Source organism: Cryptotermes secundus, unplaced genomic scaffold (genome assembly GCF_002891405.2).
Source record: "Cryptotermes secundus unplaced genomic scaffold, Csec_1.0 scaffold1379, whole genome shotgun sequence".
In the NCBI taxonomy this organism is placed as follows: Eukaryota; Metazoa; Arthropoda; class Insecta; order Blattodea; family Kalotermitidae; genus Cryptotermes; species Cryptotermes secundus.
In genome coordinates, this window is record NW_019718634.1 from 253917 (window position 1) to 274440 (window position 20524).

A 20524-nucleotide genomic window follows, 5' to 3' on the forward strand; every position below is an offset into this window, starting at 1 on the left:
TGACACTGTGCACGCCAGGTTTCTTGAAAAATCGGTTAACTGAGTTAAGAGTGGAAATGGGGAGAGACACGGGTGCGCACACGGACGCCGCTGTGCTCTCAATATGCTTACTTTCTGTTCAAATGAAAGGAAACATAGTACTCAAAATACAGAAAACTCTGTTACATCTTCTACGTAAATATGAAGTGTCCCTGTGTTTACTTATGCATCACGCCATGAACACACAGGGGGAGTGGAGGTATAACTCCATGAATTCTTAACCTCGGCACTTGGTAGAGCTGAATGATTAGCTTCAAGCCACTCCATCCTTTTCCCCAGGGAAAATAATCATTTCTACCCACTGGATATGAGGCTTGGTGGTCCCAGAGCCGGGCTGGATGCTTTGGAGAAGAGAAAAATGTCTCAGTCCTGCCACGAATCGAATCCTGATTCCTTGACATTCCAGCCAGTAGCCTGATCACTATACTGACTGAGCTACCAGTCTCAAATGCAGCATCCAGCATGCCCGTATTCAGTGACTGTGTGGCAGCCACGAAGTCGTTTACTTTTAGGGAGGAGTCGAGTGGGGTCTTGTTTGTTCTTCTGCCACCAGATTTCACACTTCTGTGAGCTTGAAGAAATGTATCTCAAATGATGCGTGCGTAATTGTGAACCTCTTTCTTTAACCATTTAATCCTCAGCGGTAACTGTATATACCACGTGCTTTAATATTCACAAACCGCTAATTTTACCCACATAGTGTGCTTGTATATTTCGTACGATTCTCACAATAAACAGTGACTGTTTCCCAAAACAGCATTAACTGGTTGGGCTTTGTAGCGGTGACGTAATGTGTTTCCTGTGAGGTATGGTCTGAATTGCTATATATTCTGCCCTCACCGTGTATCTGTGTGTTCCGTACGGTTCTCACATTAAACAGAGACTGTTTCCCTAAACAGCATTAACCGGTTGGGTTTTATTATGGAGAAGTAATGTATTTCTTGTGAGGTACGGACTGAATTTAGAATAAATTCAGTTTTAAAGAGTTAAGCAGAGAGACAACTTTAACCTTTAGGGTTCTAGGAACACAGGCACAAGCAGAACTTCCCCCCTCGGCGGCGCGTGGGTCTGGGGACGGTGTTGGGCAGCCGCAAACTGCCGAGTCACGTTTCCGAATTCTGCCCGAGGCTCTAATGAGGAGTCACGTTCTTTGAGCCACGAGCAAGCGCGCTGCTTTCCCACGTACTGACAAGTAGCGGCACGCTGTCAGGTGACCGGGAGGGCTGTCGGATGCCACTCTGGCCCAATACCGTACGTTCATTACGTATCGTTGTTTATTTATGGTTTGTAAGCAGGAGTACCCGTTCTTCGTCCGGGTTATTATTCCTATCGCAATCTAGACATAGAAACTTTGTTCCTAGCTTTTAAAACAGTAAGTTCCGGGAAGAACTAATCATTTACTTTCCTTCGATACGATACGGACCGCACAGAATACGGCGCCTCCAATAATTCTGTTTTTGCGTTTGTATTAGTTGCCGCGGTAACGTTCTGCCGAGCAACGATAAGGGGATACACATACTCGAATACACACGCAAACAGAAAGGGCGCCGTTGAGATGGGTTTAGGCACATATTCAAAGTTTCATAAAGACTGGTTCGCGCATTCAGAAGCTGATAGGGCGAGTATACTCAGACAGCATGCTGATTGCATATGCCTACGCTTCCTTTGCAAAGTAAGGGAAGTAGGCTAATAAGGAACTACTGTAACAGCCATTGACAATTCCACGAGAAGTCTTATCATTCTCCTACCTTGTTCCGCATGCGCTGAAGCCGACGTTAAACGCCATCCCCACGAATAATACGCACAAATAATGGACCATAAACCGTCTCTATATTGTATAGCCTACTACTCTTCACATATCCACATGAAAATATCAGTGCTCACATATTACACACGATACACTGAAACGAAAAGACTGCTTGTTCGATCGTGGTCCGCTGAGTAACTCAACACTCATAATTCGTTGCCGTGGTAAACCGAAATTGCGAAATGTCAACAAAAACTCAACAAAACTTCATGTGGGCCCGTATAACACCCAGATAAAGAAATTAAAATAACAGCATTGTGGAATGTGACGCCGTGTAGATTCATAGGTATGTATAGGTCGTCCTTCCAGACGTGTGAGAAGTATGGCGGGAAGTAGCGGGGCAGTGGTTGCATTCTTAGAGGAACTGAAGGGGACGCGCTGTAACTACCCCGCCCTGCCGTAGCATAGGCCCCCCTCATACTTAAGCACCATGCTATGAAGACGTATGGGGGAGTGGAGGTATGGCTTTACGCAGTCGTAACCTCGTCACTAGATGGAGGTGAGTGGTCAGCTTCACACCCCGGCCGCTTTACTCCAGCGGAAAAGTTACCCATTGTATCTGAGGCTGGGTGGACCTCAAAGCCGGTCTTGACCCTATGCAATGTCCCTTCCAGGAGTTTAATGCTGATTAGTCAATCGTCCAGCCTAATCACTATATTGACTGAGCTATCCCAGCTCCCACCTCTTTAAATGTAAACTATACAGACCTACCTACCTATATATATATATGTGTGTGTGTGTGTGTGTGTGTGTGCGCGCGCGCGCGCAACTGACGTTATGTAAATGTATTTCGAGCAATTTCTTTTTTAACGAAATTGTGAAGATCCTTTCGAGTCGTCGAGTGTATTTTAAAGCGCGTGGCGGTCCCATTATCACTAAGTGCACGTTAGGCTGTCCAGTGACCTCTCATCAAGTCCGTGCTAACTGCGATCACAGGTCTGCATGTCCCTTGATGAAACACCGGTGTGAGAATAACATTCAAAAACCAGTCATAAAAAGTAATACAGCTATCCCTGTAACGGGCCGTGGAGGCCCATAGGGCTGTGAGACGTCGAGGCTCCCACATTTTCTAGAAAATGGGCTCACATATGGCGGTGAGGAACCGAACCAGTATCCTTCCGGCTTGTAGCACAGTGACTCAACCAACTACGCCACTGCGTGCCCCTCCAAACCATGCCGGGTTTCTGGACTTTGTCATCATCTGGTATTCTAAAAACTAGAGAACGGCGTTTCGGAAACCGGATCTGTTTCTGTCCTCAGCTGAGGGGGAGACATCTACTCTTTCGGGTCCCTTAAAAATATCTAACCTAAATTTTTCTAAGGGACCCAACAGAGTAGGTGTCTCCCCCTAACCTGAGGAAGGAAACAGATCCAGTTTCCGAAACGTTTCTAGTTTTAGAATACCAGATGATGGGCAAGTCCAAAAACCTAGTAATTCTGAATATTATACACCATCCATCGGAACCCTGTCGAATCCACTCATTCACAGTTCACACATACAGTATTTTTCGCCCGACCGGCACCATACGATAAGGTATTAGCCTAGGGATGGGTGAATTGTGCCGCAGGAGTCCCAAGGGACTCGGACCTGAGAAGCCAAGAGCCAGCAGCATATACAAAAGATGTGTCCTCTCGTCAGAGAGTTCGTCCCACAAACACAAGACCGTCACTGTCAAATAGTAATAGATATCTGATCCAAACTCCGTCTATAGTCATCCCTAAATCGTGGTAATATTAAGTGGATAACAGACAAACGGCCGATCACAGTGGCCGCGCGGGGATCATGGGTTCGAATCCCACTTGAGGCATATATGTCTGTGTGTGTTATCCTGCGCGCAGGTAGCGGCCTTGCGACGGGCCGATCCCCCTTTCAAGGAGTCCTACCGACTGTATAAAAAGATGAAGAAACTGAAAAAGCGGCCAAGGTCCAACATGGCTGTAGGGCCATGGATAGAAAATAGAAAAATGGGATGGCTTGGGGGCTAGATGTGGACTTTTGTGAACACGGTGATGAGATTTCGGGTCCCAGCTACACACAGTTCCTGCACGTATAGGCGGCAACGGCCAGCAGGGACCGAAGCCTGAGTACGGCCCTGTCCGGCCGCCAGTATCCGCATGCAGTCCCTGGTTGTGCTGACGTCATGAGCGGCCTGTCAAGCAAATTCCGATCTCTGCAAGGAGCCATGTCGAGATATTAAAGCAAACACTGGCGAGATCACTGCGCACGCGCAGTGCCCTGTGCACACTCACTGGGGTTCTCTCCGCATGTCCGGTCCCGCAGCGGTGTTTATTTAACAATGTTTGTGAGATGCCAGGTTTTATAGCGATGTAGGATGTTGTAATCTACCTATTCAGATCGAGATGGGCTGGTGCCGAGGTAACGCTCTGGAAATATAGTCCAAATTCGGCTGCAGAACCCCAGTAGACTATGGCCTCATCCTTCCAGATCCCTGTTTATCATTCACTAATGTTCCTATCGCCTATCACAGTGGCCAGACCCGTTTGAACGCTGGGATTGTGGGTTCGAATCCCATTCAAAGCATATATGTCTATGTAGCGTCCTTGCGACGGGCTGATCCCTACTGACTGTCTAAGATACCCTATGCTCCAGAGGGAGCAGCGGGAATAGACAGAATGATCCTTTCATTCCGTACTATATAATCCGGGATTCTGACGGCGACACTTAATAAATACAAAAATGAACACTCGATACGGGTGTATTGTGCTTGTAATTTGTCCATACATGTTCGGAGATCTGTTTCTGTGCGTTTACAACTGGTTTTGTATTCCGCGGTGTTTTACACTACGGGTCCTGCTGTTAATTCCCTGAACATGTCTTTATTCCTCTCATGTTCCAACAAAGTAGCCGTCTGGTCCTTGTGGAGAAAGTGTTTCCTGTGAGGTACGAGCTGAATGTTTAGGCAGTGTTCCTACTAACTTCATACATCAGTGCCTCTGTTCATATGAACTCCACTTCGTAACCCTTTATCAACTTCAGTTCATAAAATTTACCATCCCTCAGGCGTTCCAGGACAAGCGGGCACTGCCTGGGAACCTTCAAAGCAGGAAAATGTTTCCGCTCCGTGCCTTAAAGGTAATGTCTTGTCAGCACCCTCCACAGATTCCTTCTTGTTCACATATCTAAGTGCCACAGGCCGTGCCATAGCCCAGCGGTTAGTCGCCGGCCCTGGTCGTGGTGGCCAAAGTTGCACTGGGGCAGGTTTTCTCCCGAGTACTTCGGTTTTCCTTGCCAATCTTCATTCCATCGACTGCTCCATACACATCAACATCCGGGGATGGTACAGTAGGCCAGAAGTGACCGGCGTACCAAGCGGACTCAGTCTCACCCAATGAGAAGAAAAACCTAGAGGAAACAATATTCGGATATTTTGCGCGAAAAAAAAAACATGGGGGCGCTTGATGGACGCAGTACTGACAACTGCAGCTAGACTACAGAGAACTCGCGCTGTCCTGTGGACGTACTATATCACCAGAGACAAAATACTCCTTCCGAAATTTGTCATAGAATGCAGCATGCTGTTGTGTGTTACTGAAGAAGACTATATGAACGGGACAGTCGAAACAACAAATTATTAATGCGTTAACATATTAAAAAACATATCATTATCGTCTCATGTATGCCTGAAGATGACCTAATGGAAGATCGAAACATATAGCAGTAACATCTGCGCCAGTAAACGGATGTTGATACTGTGGCATCGGGTTCGTCTCTGTTTTAGTAATTTGTTGTGCTGACTGTCCCATTTCTTCGGAAACTCTGCTCAGGCGAAAGGGTCGGCCCGAACCCATAGCGCCTGGTTTCGCTGTCTAGGAAACGCATTTTATTACATTGAAATAAAGTTTCAAGCTCATTAATTTCACATTCTATTAGAAAGTTGAGCGGTTGTGGCTGCTGAAATGGAACGGACTTATGTGAAGGGGCGCACATGTTGGCTGGTCGCCTCTTACCGGGCGACACGCGCCGGCGCGCGGACTCTCGCTCACTGACTGAGTTTGCGAATTACCCGGATGTCACGCTTCGTACACAAGTTCGGTTGATCGATGTTTCGGAATAATTTTCGGCTTCCATCTTCATGGATTTTAAAAAGTTATATTTATGAACCCATGAGGCCTACCATGAAGCAATGAATTAGAAATTCATGTAGTCTCTAAAATTTAGACAGTGGTTTCCAAAAACTGGGGCTGGACCCTGAGGGGGTGGATGTTAGTCGGGGAGGGAGGTGATATTCGCGGAAACTTCTGCACCTGACTAAGCAGGCTAAGGATACAATCCAGTGGCGACTTTCGTGCCCCCTGCACGTACATGTACCCACCCGCTCAGTCTGTTTCCCCCCCCACAGGGGAAAAGTTATCAAGACTGTTTCCTATCGAAAACAAGAGAGAACACCATAAATTAACGTATTTATAAAACTTAATATTTTTAGATGTGAGAAACAGCTAAAAAACCAACCAACCAATGAAATGTAGCGGAATCATTGTTTAGAAGCTGACAGTTGCTGAGCTAGTCAATTTCCAACATTTTATGGAACGTAAAATTTAATTACCGCATTCGTAGGAGAAGCCACTGGTCTCTAACCCGCCAGATGAATCCACTCCACAACCTCCCAACCTATTTATTGAAACGTTAAAGTTACACCTGGCCGGTTACGGTAGCAGAGCGGTCTAAGGCATGTACTGTCTTCGCTCGCTCGGAAGCCGGGATGTGGGTTCGAATCCCACACGAGGCTTGTGCTGTGTTTAGGTAGCGGCCTTGCGACGAGCTGATCACTCGTCCAAGGAGTCCTACCGTCTGTAATATGATCATGAAACTGAAAAATCAGAGGCCAGTGCCCAAGTGGACTGTAGAGGCAGTGAAAAATAAGTTATACCTGTGCTTAATTAGTCACGCATTACTCCATAAAGACGTATGGGGGAGTGGCGGTATACCTCCACCATTCATCATCTCGGCACTAGATGGAAGTAAGTTCTCAGGTTCATATTGGACACTTTACCCCCGGTACCCACTGGACAGGGAGCTGGGTGGGCCCCACAGCCGGTCTGGGCGCTGTGGAGTACAGAAACATTTCTTGCCCCTGTTGGGAATCCAACCCTAGCTATCCAGCACTTACTCCGTCACTATACATACTGAGCTATCCCGGCTCATACCTGTTTATATAAGCTCAATTTTAATATCATCCTTGCATCTACGTCTCAGTTTTTGACATCTCTTTGGGGTATTAGTATCAAATCTTGTAATGCGTTTCTCTCGTGCATGCTACATGTCTTAATATCTAATTTTTGGGAACTGAATACCCAAATTTCTTCCTAAAAATCATTGTAGTACCTTGTGAATATGTATCTTTTTCTTTCTATTCTCGATACTTAATGTGTATGGTACATAATCGATTGGAACAGTCGATATTAGCCGACTGTTGACAGCTGAACATGTGCGCGCCGTGGTATGGAGTCAGTGACCCGCGTGTCTCAGCTGGAGCGCGCACTAATTGGCTTCCCCATGGTCAATGTCACGTAGGGTCAAACCTCAGATAAGAGACTGGGCTGTCGGCTTGACAAAGACTTCAACTTTCCGCAGTGATTACACAATAATAAGTTTACATGATAAGGAACTTGCTTTCTGTGTCACTTGCTACATCTGAGCTGGATGACTATAAATACATTTGTTTACTTAATATCTGTGAATTAAAGCGCTGAGTTCATTTCGTGTTTGATATTGTGGCTACTACTTTGAAGGCCGACGTTCATTAAATAACGCTTAGAATTTCAGTTCGTACCTCAGAGAGAACACTGCTGATACGATGAAGCCCTTCATTCATGTAAATATTTAAAATTTCATTTCGGACCTCACAGAAAACAATCACTGCATTAAAAGACCAACCAATCGAGCCTATTCGTGTTCACTCGTAGTTCATTGTCGTGCGGATAAGAGGTCAATAAAACGAGTCACCACTCGAAACCCCGTCTGCAGTCACAGCCGCAGTGGGGTTGGAAAGATTGGGCCAACTGGGGGGGGGNACCGCCGGTGACCTTATCGGGACTCCAATCCGCAACCTTCCGGCTTGTAGCAGTGCCTCAACCAACTACGTTACCGCGTTTTCAATTGACTTAATCCAATCACGTAATTTTCCTGCAGTACCTGAATAAAATCACGAAGCACCTCCTGAGGATGGAACTGTAATTAAAGAAGCCCGTACGCACTGATATTATGGTAAGGCTTTGTGTCTCGTATTCGGGAGGTACGTGGTTCGAATCTCGGCAGAAATTTCGCCTGTCCTAACTGAGGTTGTGCATGGGGTTCCGGCATAGCCGGGATAGCTCAGTCGGTATAGTGACTGGCTACGGGCTGGACTACCGAGGGGTCGGAGTTCCGAGTCCCGGTGGCGGCAAGAATTTTCACTTTTTCATGTCATACAACCCGGCTCTGGGGCCCAACCAACCTAGTATCCAGTGGGTACCGGGGGCTCTTTCCCCGGGCGTGAAGCTGACCGCTCACCTGCAACTAGTGCCGAGGTTAAGAAAACATGGGTCTATACATCTACTCCTCCATACGCCTTCATGGCGTAGTGCTTAATTAGTTAAGCACAGGGCCAACTTCTGCTGGGATACTCCGCAACGGGACGGCCCATTGCCGCAAAAAGTGCGCTCTTAAATCCCAAGGGGTGACGTATGAAGTGGGATGTGACGTGGGGGTTGCGTGCTGGTCTGAGTTAAGCCAGGCTGTCTCTAGGGTAGAGACCGGAACCTTAGGGTAGACCCTCTGCTCTGCCATCTGCGAACACAGACAAGTTCTTTCTGGGTGTCGTATTACCGCCGTGAGGCTAATTGGATGTGAGGCAGGTTTAATGGATTTGTATTGCGACAGCCTCAGATGTGTCGTATTAACAGCGTTTGGCAAATTGGTTGACTGTCTTCATTAGTGAGAATTTAAATTTGGGACCATATACTGATGTTCCTATGTACTAATTTGATACTCCATCTTTACGTGAATGTGGATTAATAATATTAATTCTTTAGAACAATGGTTACTACATATGCCCCTTGCTTTGTTGCTAAAAACATTTATGATTCTCCTAATAAAAATTAATTCCTAACCCCTTCACCATGTTCGCAGCCAAGTGTTGGGACAAAGATGAAGGCCTCAACTTAAAGACCGAGATGTGATAATGTGCTGCGTGATCAGAGCTTTATCATACCTCAGGGAGTGGTGATAGATGCGTGTGGAGTAATGGTGGAATGGAGATTTGTAGGGGAAAACCGAAGGAACTTTGAGAACAACCCACCGCGAAGGTAACATTAAGTCACCTGTGTCTGAACTCCTAAGCTTTGGCACGGTCTCTGCAACGCTTATCCAAGTCTCCTCAGTTTTCCCTCGCTCATTATCATTCCACCATTGCTCCATCCCCACCTATCACTGCCCCCTGATGTGTGATAGCCATGGCCACGCAGCACATTATCACATCCTTGGCCTTTAACTTTGGGGTCTCACGTCTGTCCTGACACTTTTGTGGTGATGCCGTGAGGGAGTTGGGTTCACATCTCTGAAGCCGCATCATATTCGCAACACAAAGGTAAAGTTTTCCTTGTGCTTAATTAAGCACCCACTTACTCTTAACCTAAGGGCCGCGCCATAGTTCAAGCGGTTAGTCGCTGGTCTGGTCAAGTGGGATTTGTGGTGGACAAAGTGGCGCTGGGGCAGGTTTTCTCCGAGTACTTCGGTTTCCCCTGCCAATCTTCATTCCACCAATTGCTCCACAATCACCCTCACCTATCATCTTGGGCTGGTACAATAGGCCAGAAGTGGCCGCAGTACAAGGGACTTAGTCCCACCCCACTAGCAATAAAAAATAGTCTTAACCTCGACACCAGTTGCAGAATGGTCAGCTTAGGACCCCTGCTCCTTTAACCCCCAGGGGAAGCCCCCTGTACCCACTGGACAGGAGGCCGGATGGGCCCCAGAGCCGGTATGGATGAAGAGTTTCTTTTTTTTGCTCAGCCTGTAGCCCTTCGCTATACTCGGCTTCTGTTTGCAACACAGGATAACAACCAGAGGCCCCATACAAGAGATCCCGTCGAACAAATGGGAATTTTCCTTCCGTAAGGTTGCCTGCTCAACATGTGTCAAGCACTGGGCCACCGCTAGTAGGAAACACATTTAGTTCTCAAATGGTCGTCCTTTCGGCCCCCGATCTTTCCCACCAATCCCGAAACGAAAACAGAACGTGTCACTATGAGAGAAGTGCCATTTGTATAAACATTCCACAAATATGGAGAAGAAAGGGTAAACTTCCTGTAACAGGCAGTCGAGGCGCCCACATTTTATAGACAGTCGGCTGACAGATGACGGTCCGCTCCGGCCGCCCTTTACCCCAAAGAAGATTTATAATACTCATTTCTGTTAGAGGCTGAGTCGACCCCAGGGCCATAGTCCGGCTGGAAGGATTAGGTAAAATGGAAGGACCACATCGGGAATGGAACCAGCGACCATCCGGCTTGTAGCATAGGTCCTCCCGTGACATGGATGGGTATACCAGTTTGATGACATAACAGGACTGTAAGTAGCTTCACAAAGCTTTAGGAGAACTGGGAGAAATGCAACGCCACGGTGTCCGTTAGAAGGTTACAGACGTTTCGGAGGCCAGCCAGTTACTTCTAGCGGACTACACGGCGTCACTTACCAGAGGATAGTACTCTTCGAATACATTTTAAACCGCGTATGCGCAATATGCATTAAAAAAAAAAAAACACGACGAACGTAGTACTGCTGTACAGTGCAGATTCTCATGCCTGGCCACTCTTAACAGAATGCGCAGTGGATTCAGTCGAATCATTATCTGAGATAGGGATGGATAGTGGTGTGTGTATAGGTTACATCAGGGCCTTAGTTACACTGCGTCACCTTCCCTTTCATTATGCAGCTGCAACCGCTGTCACGCTATTTCTTTACACATTCTGTCCTCGCGCGCAACCCAGAAGCCAGGCCAAACAAGTCGGACTGTACGCAATTAGCAGACCCTGCGTCGCGTAACTGGGGGAAGGGAACGCATTTCACGCTTCGCCAAGGATTTCTATGTTTTTTTTTGATGTTTTCGTTTATCCTTTTAAAAAGTTTTCATTTTAATTAGCATACAAATGAGGTGTGTACAAACGTACATATGTTTTAATTACCAATACCTTGTAATGGAGGCGACAGAAATTCCCCTCGTTAACTTTCATTTGTTTTGTCTTTAGCGTTTCTTGCGTTTCTATGGTAACGATAATGGATATACGCAAGATGCATGCACGTACAGGAATATGTGTTAATTTTTTTGGCTCAGTGTTGCAAATTCTTCCAGAGGGGTTTAACCATGTTTTACGGCTTCTTGTTTTGTTTTTAAAGTGTTTATTCTCTTTCCTTTTTGTAACCTCTTGGTTTGGAAAGTATTTCGTAAATGTATTTCACGTATATGCTACGTGTGTGTGTGTAAGCTGCACATACTTAGACAAAATTAACTTGTTATTGTTAATTGTAAGCAAACTTAACAGGACTAGACACCAAAACAGAAAGTTTTGTAATTTTTTCTTTCCCTCTCAGACGCTAATGTTAAGTGTATTATTTTTTCGTGTTCCACCGTCTTTCTCGTGACGTCAGTTTCTCTGAATCCGAACGCCGAATATTTCTCTTCCGTGTAAACAAAGTTTCCGAACGCTGAAATTTGGTTTTAATGTGAGACGCAATTAAAAATTTCGCATTACAGCGAACTTTTGGGGCACGCGGTAGCGTAGCTGATTGAAGCACTATGCTACAAGTCGAAAGGTCGCGGGTTCAATTCAAATGTGGTCATTGGATTTTTTAATTGACCTACTCCTTCCAGCTGCACTATGGCCCTGAGGTCGACTCAGCCTCTAACAGAAATGAGTACCAGGAAGATTCCTGGGGGTAAAGGGCCGCCGGCGCGTAAGGCTGACCTCACTGCCATCTGTGGGCAGATTGTTTAGAAAATGTGGGAGCCTCGACGTCTCACAACTCTACGGGTCTCCACGGCCTGTTTCAGGGATAGCTTTACTTTTTAACAGCGAACTTTAAGCGCACTGAATATAGCTCAGCAAACTTAGTGCGTAATGAGGCGCTTCGTAATTCTTATGCACCGACTTCTGTTCGGGTGACGAGATGGGGCGGTACCCGGTCCGAATCCCTGCCAAGACAGACTGTCCTTATCGTGCATTTCCTCAGTCTCTACATACATATGGCGGGAAAGCACATAAATCGCTCGCTAATCCGGTTACAGTTAATCCGGATCGAAACATGAACAAATCTGACCTTACGTTAAATGACACATGGGATTAGGAGCAAGAGAACTTTCAGACTGTGCTGAGGGCACAGAAACTTACACCACTGGAGAAAATACCCAAGATTGGTTTGAGCTGGCTGAAGGAGATCTTGGATTTCAGTTTCTTCTCTTTTTATAATTTTCAAATAATACCTCTACAGCGATATTTCATATTCATTTTCATCGGCACTACTTATATCATAAAATTTCAATTTTTCTCTTTTTGTCTATTACGGCTATCTTGCTCCATTAATCCAGATGATCCTCCCCAATACTAATCCGTATTAGCGAGGGTTTACTCTACCTACAAGTGAGTCAACCGCCTCCTTCCAAATCCATTCCAATCAGTCACTAATCGTAACATTCCTCTCTGTATCCAGCAGGCGTACTCAGCTACTGGGGGACTCGTTAAGTAAGCCTTAAATAGGTTAGACAGAAAAATATTGTCATGGATCCGACGAGGTCTGGAACGGAGCATGACTGTGCTGGCGAGGACCAGCAGTAATTTTCACGAACCCGTGTATTCTAACTTAAAAATTTCAGAGGAACATATGGCCTCCATGTGATCGCTCATACCCACGTACCAGTCTACACGATGTCACAACATATGAGACCGCATTGAAGGTCTTCACCGGTGTAGAGATTTGGAACGTTACGGCATACAGAGACTGTTCCTGATTCTTACAAACGCGATAAGAGGTACACCGTCTTGCTGAGGCAGACACGCAGTTTCGTGGGGGGATTTGAACTTCGAACCGTTAGATCAGCTCCTCTAACCTTTTTCGGTCAACGTACCCCTTGGTCTCAGGGCGAAACTACACGAAACCCCTCCTCAGTGGTGACTCGGTGGTCGTGTAATACGAGGGAGTCAGTAAATAGGTCACAAATGGAACTAAACCGTAAAACATGTGATATTCGAACCTCCACCCACATTGATATACTTGTCCCATCGCTTTACCAGTGCTTCGAAACCCGCAGCAGAGAAGTTGTCTCAGCCATTTCTGCACCTCCGTTTCAACCTCATCACCGAAACGTCTGCCAACCAGCTGTCAACCGCTTTACGTGACAAACACTTCCCACCGTAAACATGAAACATTTCTTCATGAGTATCTTTGCACTGAATCCATTTGCCCACTGAAAAACGCACAACCGAACTCTGCTCTTCGGTAGTTACCCCTCAGCACGGTCGCCATATTGACTTCTGAAACTGGCCTCTGATGAACATGCGCATCTGCTACCTACACTGTCATGAAGTTGGACTGTGCTGCTACCTAGTGATAAAGGCAGAAAACCTATTACGTCTATTACAGCTGTTTTACTTCCATTTGTGGTCTACTTACTGGCTCCCTCGTATAACCTGGGTTATTCATTCAGAACGGGCTGTACTCAGTCCACGCAGAAAGAGCTCAGAAATCTGCGCCCTGTCGACCTGTCCCTGACAAACGGTCTGTCCTCTATATCTCGTGCCTCCTCATGAGACACTTCAAGTACCCCCGTTCCCGAACCGTTGCTTTACATCGGCCCTGCAAATTATCCACACGCTTACTTAATTAAACACCTCGCCCTGAAGACGTATGGGGAAGTGTAAGTATAGCTGCATCATTCTCAACCTCGGAACTAGTTATGGAGGTAAGTCACCTTCACGCCCCGACCACCTTACCCCGCTGTACTCACTGGACAGGAGACTGGGTGGGTCCCAGAGCCAGTCTGGACGTTATGGAGGTGAGAAACATTTCTTGCCTCTGCCGGTAGTCGAATTTAGATTCCTCGGTAGTACAGCCTGCAGCCTATCGTACCGTCTGAGCTACCCCGGCGGCACGTAAAGTGTTTTGAATAGCAGAAATTACAAGGATTTTGGGCTTTATCCATCGTCAGGTGTTCTAAAACGCTGAAGAACACTGCGTTTCGGAAACTGGATCTGTTTGTCCTCAGGTGATGGGAAGACACCTCAGTTGGGTCCCTTAGGCAGAGTTAACCTCAATCCCATGTCAGTGTAACTACAGGTATATAAATAACTGAGACCAGGCTTTGTCAGTGGGAGATAACAGGAAATATGTAATTAAAAACTGTGATAGAGCATGCATAGACATAAAACTACAATAGAAAAGGCGGTGGAAAATTTACGCAACAACCAAGTCCATGAAAGCTGTGCCGATGTTTAACATTAAATTAGCACTGTAAGCCTGAATTTCTTGGGCCATTTTAACCCGTGTGTCAGATCTGTCAACTGAACATCACTACCTGTGCTAAGCAAGCAGCATACACGCCCCTTCTCGTCCATGTAACCCGAATGTACAGTCACTTATCCGGGTAACGCGACAAGAAATTATGAGTTCCGGATTAGACGATGCTGTTTACTGGAGAACTACTCGTTTACAGTCACTCTGAAATAGCGTCTTCCAGACGGTGCGACCTGACTAGTCCGTCGTCTCTCGCGTTTCGTCTTCCACTTCCACTGCTGTTCTCGGTGGAGTGTCTTTGCTGTTTGCCTTCGGCTCTGCATGTCTTCACTGATCTCTCTGATCTGACCTGTTCTCAATTCTCCTTTGGTCTGAGCCCCGCTATGGTCTTCTCTCATCTTTCATGTTTTCTCTTCGGATATTATCTGATCTGTCGCAATCTACCCTCTTTAAGTACCGATGAGAGAACATATTGTCGAAGGTTTGTTTCACGTGTTAGATACAATATTCATTGCCTAGGAATTGCTAGCTGTTGACTAGCAATTGACGCTGGTTGTCAGTGCAATTTCTTGGTAATGCGTTACGTAGAAAGTGACACTTCTCTATGCAGTGGGTTACGCTGTTCACAAGAGTCTACCACTATGTCCTGTCCTGAGCCAGATGAATCCTATGCCGTTTATCAGTTTTCGCATTATCCTTGCATCTACTTTTTCCGACTACTTGTTCATGTTTTTTAATAATACTTACGTATGGATCTCTATTTGTCCTACTCATTCTATATGTTCTGCCCATCTTATACTCCTTGATTTGATTACTTTAACGGAAAATGTGGGCTCTTATGAAGGCGGTAATTAATTCTGAGGCTGTACACAAGAGGAAAGAGTGTGTGGCACACAGTCAGCTTCTTACGTCTGACTCTGTTACGTACGGTTACTTAATAACACGGTTGTTAGATTGCCAACAGAGGGAACAGGAGTTGTCTGCAGTTCAGCTGCCATTGTCAGTACAACTGCCATAAGGCATCAATACTGGGTCTGATACAAATATTTTGCCCTGGTTTCCTGCCTGCCAGCCAGAAGATGCGATCATTGTTATTCAGTTATTTGCGTCATATGGTATCCTAAAATTCAGTAAATTAACATCTAAAGGTCTACATAGTTCGTACCTCAAAGAAAACACTGAGTTCATGGAAGTAATCGCTGTTTACTGAGCGAATCATACTAAACACGTAAATATACTGTTGGCAAAAACCGAAATTGTTAACACTTTAAACACCGATTCACTAAATGCACCTGATCCTCGCCAGCAAGTCTCACGACCATATTTTGATGTCTGATCGCTCTTTCTTCTAAACAATATATACAAATCCACTAAGTACCTCACAGGAAATACATTACGTCTCCGCTACAAAGCCGAACCGGTTAATGCTGTTTAGGGAAACAGTCGCTGTTTACTGTGAGAACCATACGGAACACACAGATACACTGTGTGCAGAATATATAGCAATTCAGTCCGTACCTCACAGGAAACGCATTACGTCTCCATAACAAAGACCAACCGGTTAATGCTGTTTAGGGAAACAGTCGCTGTTTATTGTGAGAACCATACGGAACACACAGATACACTGTGTGGGCAGAATATATAGCAATTCAGTCCGTACCTCACAGGAAACACACTCCGTCTCCATAACAAAGCCCAACCGGTTAATGCTGTTTAGGGAAACAGTCGCTGTTTACTGTGGTACACTATGTGAGGCAGGATGTAGAGTTCTGGCATATTAAAGCTAGTGACACACATAGTAACCGCTTTGCTCGAAAGGGTTAAACAGGCGGTACATATAGTAACCAGCGTCCATTAAAAGGTTAGAGCATGAGTAACTTGAGTACTCACTTCGTAGCGATGGGTACCAGCGTCCAGTCATAGCCTTCCAGAACCTTTGTAACGGCCTCGTTTATCTCCGTCTTATCTGCGTCGCTAGATGTCCCGATTAAAGACGCCCTTTCGCCGCTGATTGCCGCCGCTGCTGCAGCCGCGACGCTTGCTGCGGTGCTGGCCGTTATAGTGACGACTTGTCGCGAGTTGGGGGCGGCGTCGGAGCAGGGACTTGCCCTCAACAAGTGTTGCTGCGCTGACAACATCTTGACGTAACACTGACAGCACCTATATACGCGTGTTCATTGCTGTGCAATCCACGAAGGAATTTTGCGAATAGGAATGAAATTCACTGTAATTTTGATACTTAAAACCGTGTATATCCCTATATTAACACTTCAGTTTAACCATAACTTGGTAACTCACAACACTTACGTCACTTCACAATATTGGATCACTTGAGTAACATGCAGCGCGGACTCTTTTTAAGATAATATGGACGAACTTGGTTTTGTTTTGAGCTTGTAGAATGTATTACACAGAAGAGTTCTTTTGCCCGTTTCTTGATCCGGTTTTGTAACGAACTTAATTCGTTTAAGGTCACTTCTTACAATGTCAATTAACGTTTATCTCAAACACGCAACATTCACATTAAAAATAAGGCTCAAACATGAATATCACTTAACTTTAAAAAGTTGTTATTTTTCATAAACCAAATAAAATTAGTCTAAAAATGTTTTTATACAGACCAACTCGTTTTGTTGACGAGATGAACAGGAGTGGGGGTCCGTATCGTCGTGTTCAAGACGCGTGCCTTTTGCTTTTTCTTCTTATATATATGGATAATACACTTCTTTGAATGAAAACGCCTTTATAATTTTTTTATCTGTTCTATAACTCGTAGTATCTATATATATATATATATAAATATAAAACAAGCGAGAAGCGACCTTTCTTAAACAACTTCCAGAATATGAATGAATCCTTGTTTAGCTCAGGGGGCAACGTTTATACAAAACGCGGGGCAAATGCTCGAGAGGGGGGGTGCTCAACTTATCACAGTGGTTTACAGCTCATAGTCCTTCGAGAGAGAGAGAGAGAGAGAGAGAGATAGAAAAAACCAAATCTCAGTTCCAGATTTAGTAAGCGGCGGCCCCGAGGGGGGAGTTGGGGGGGGGCGAGAAAACGAATTGACAAGATTGTAAAAAGAAAACTGTGGGGCGTTCCCTGTTTGTAAGTGGGGGAAGAAGAATAGTGGGTGCGTTTTCCATGGCAACGGCTGTCCAATCACCTTACGGTATGCTGAGAGGTGGAACCAATGGGAATCGTTGGATGTTCCTCCTGTGTGGAACGGCGGCCTGTGATTGGTCGAGGTGATTTTGACAGATTGAAGATGTGAATCCTCCCTTCTACTGGGTCAGTTTGTTATATCTGTCGTGGACGTCTGGAAACAGTGGCGACAAAGCGGTGGAGAGTGGAAACTAAAGTTCCTGCAGTTATCAAGAGAGTGCAGTGGCGTTCGCACCTCGACTCAGACTATGCAGCTTCGAATGCGGTTGTGGTCAAATTGACACCAGTCTGTTAGAACCTGCTTACGCTGTTTCCTCGCTCGCGGATTTTCTTCTTTTTTCTTCTACCCTGAAGATGGAGGCGATACGTTCCTCCGAAACGTCTGTTAACTCAACATCTACACGGCGCCACATCCCAGAAGACTACTTTCTTCATAGTGACCGCCGTGAAAATCTCAAATCTTACAAATTGATATACTGTTCCCACATTTGCCTGGGAAGGATTGAGAAATACCACGAAAGACCTCGGTCAACATACCCGGTGTTGCGGCCAAGATTCGAACAGAGCATCTCGCGAATGTATTCGGGTTAAAAGCCTCACTGCTGTACGAAACTGCTCGGTTTCTTCGAAACTGAGGTTCATTAAAGCTATTTTGGTTTTATTTGACGATGTTTAAACTTTCTGAAACAGTGTGTATCAGACAATGATAAGAGAAGTTGTGAACTGAGGTAGACATAGCCAAATTTGAGGTTATGTGTCACGTGTTTGTCTGAAGGAACGGAGGACAGCTACAAAAGATCTGTTAGGAGAACCCGTCTCTGTGCTAAGTTATAAAGCCATGTCCTTATGGATACGAGACACGCGCCTTGCCCACTCATTTTTTTTTCAAGTTCATTTAAACGCAGGATATGCCAATGTGTTCTGTCTTAGGTAGGCCGCACACCGGCATGCGTCAAGGTATGTAACAGTCAAGACACGATGTCTGCGACATGACGCAAAGAAAGAAGCAGAGTTGAAACGAATGAGATTATGAAAACCGCCGCACACCGGTCTGAGTCATGATGCCGTCGAGTCACGAAGGAAGCAGGACTCGTCATGTTCCTTTTCTGTGCGTCAAGACTCAGACATCAGTACTCAAGCAACAGCACCAGTGCACGTTATCGACATGACGTCATGTCATCAACTGGAGAAGATGTTATAAGACGCAGACACGTGCTACTTAGGTGTGCTGACTCGTGTCTGAATCACGAATGAAGCAAGACTGCGTCTCTTGTCTCATGTCTGGATGCTTGTCTTGACGCAGTTGGTGTACGGCCGCCCTTAGTGTTTAGAGATTACGTAGCCGGCTAGATTAGGTTATGTTTACTCCGTTTGGATAGTGTGATCACCCCTGCGCACTGCCCACAGTGTTGCCAGTTACGTGTGTGAGTCAAACATTGCCTCTTATTCAGGGGTAAAGTAAGTAAAGCTACCCCTGTAACAGGCCATGGTGGCCCATAGGGTTGTGAGACGTCGAGGCTCCCACATTATCTCTAGACAATCGGCTCGCTGCGGCCCGGGTTCGATCCCGGGTCTGGTCAAGTGGGATTTGTGGTGGACAAAGTGGCGGTGGGGCAGGTTTTCTCCGAGTACTTCGGTTTCCCCCGCCAATCTCAATTCCACCAATTGCTCCACAATCACCCTCAGCTATCATCTGGGGAGGGTACAAGAGGCCAGAAGTGGACGCAGTACAAGGGACTTAGTCGCACCCCACTAGCAATAAAAAAATAGAAAATCGGCTCACAGACGGCGTTGAGGTTGTCAACCTTACGCGCCTGCCGCCCTTTACCCACAGGAAGATTCCTGGTACTCATTTCTGTTAGCGGCTGAGTCGATCCCAGGGTTCAGAGGGCGGCTGGAAGGATTAGGTAAATTGAAGAAAATCCAGTGACCTCATTGGGACTTGAACTCGCGACCTTCCGGCTTGTAGCATAGTGCCTCAACCAACTGCGCTACCGCAAGGTAAGCATATAAACTACAAGTGCAGGAACAAGAGGCGCTTCTCTTCGCAACGTCCAGACCGGCTCTGAGGACCACCCAGCCTCATATCGAATGCGTACCGGGGTTAAAGAGACTGGGGCGTGAAGGTGACCACTCACATCCATCTAGTGCCGCGGTCAAAAATGGTAGTTATACCTCCACTCCCCTATACGTCTTCATGGCGTAGAGCGTAATTAATTGAGGCCCTGGAACTTCATTTTTTAAATGAACGTTGTATTTCGACATAAACTGACCGATGTTTCGGAGAAAATATTGCCTCCATCTTCATTTCTGAAGAGTAAGCCCGCCAGCATTTTATGGAACCCGGAGGTTCATTACCCTTTTCACAAGAGCCCTCCACTGGTGCCAATCCTGAGCCAGATATATCCAATCCATCCCATCCCATCCTATCTCTCTAAGTTCCATTTTAATATTATTCGCCCACCTACGCCTTGGTCGTCCCAGTGGTCTCTTCCTTCTGGCTTTCCCACCAATATCTTATGTATTCCTCTTCTACCCCATTCGTACTACACGCCTTGCCCACCTCATCCCCCTTGACTTGATCATTCTAATTATACTTGGAGAAGAGTACAAGTTATGAAGCTCCTCATTGTGCAGTTTTCTCCAACCTCCTGTCACTTCATCCGTCTTCGGTCCAAATATTCTCCTCAGCACCCTGTTCTCAAACACCGTCAGTCTATGTTCCTTCCTTAATGTCAGAGACCAAGTTTCACACCCATAAAGAACCTCAGGCAAAATTATGGTTTTGTATATTCTAATTTTTTTGTTTTTAGGGCAGCAGACGAGAAGACAAAAGGTTCTGGACTGAACGGTAGCAAGCATTACCCGAGTTCAATCTCCTCTTAATTTCCTCCTGAATCAAGTTTTGATTTGTTATCGTTGTTCCCAAATATCTGAATTGTGCCACATTTTCAGAACATCTGTCTCCTATCTTTATGTCATGATTTTGCCCTGCATTTTGGCGACGAGAC

General features: G+C 45.9%; 2 protein-coding genes across 2 annotated transcripts in view; one reads left to right on the plus strand and one right to left on the minus strand.

The window, feature by feature from the left end:
- LOC111863402 (transcription factor Sox-10) overlaps window positions 1-17178 on the minus strand; it is a 43246-nt gene extending 26068 nt beyond the window's left edge. The window contains exon 1 of the mRNA XM_023849694.2: window positions 16242-17178. Coding sequence (XP_023705462.1) covers window positions 16242-16489 — 248 coding nt within the window. The 5' untranslated portion in view covers window positions 16490-17178. The remainder of the gene's footprint in view (window positions 1-16241) is intronic.
- The window catches only part of LOC111863395 (cytochrome P450 4C1), a 106248-nt gene that overhangs the window by 46982 nt on the left and 38742 nt on the right, over window positions 1-20524 (plus strand). The window lies entirely within an intron of this gene.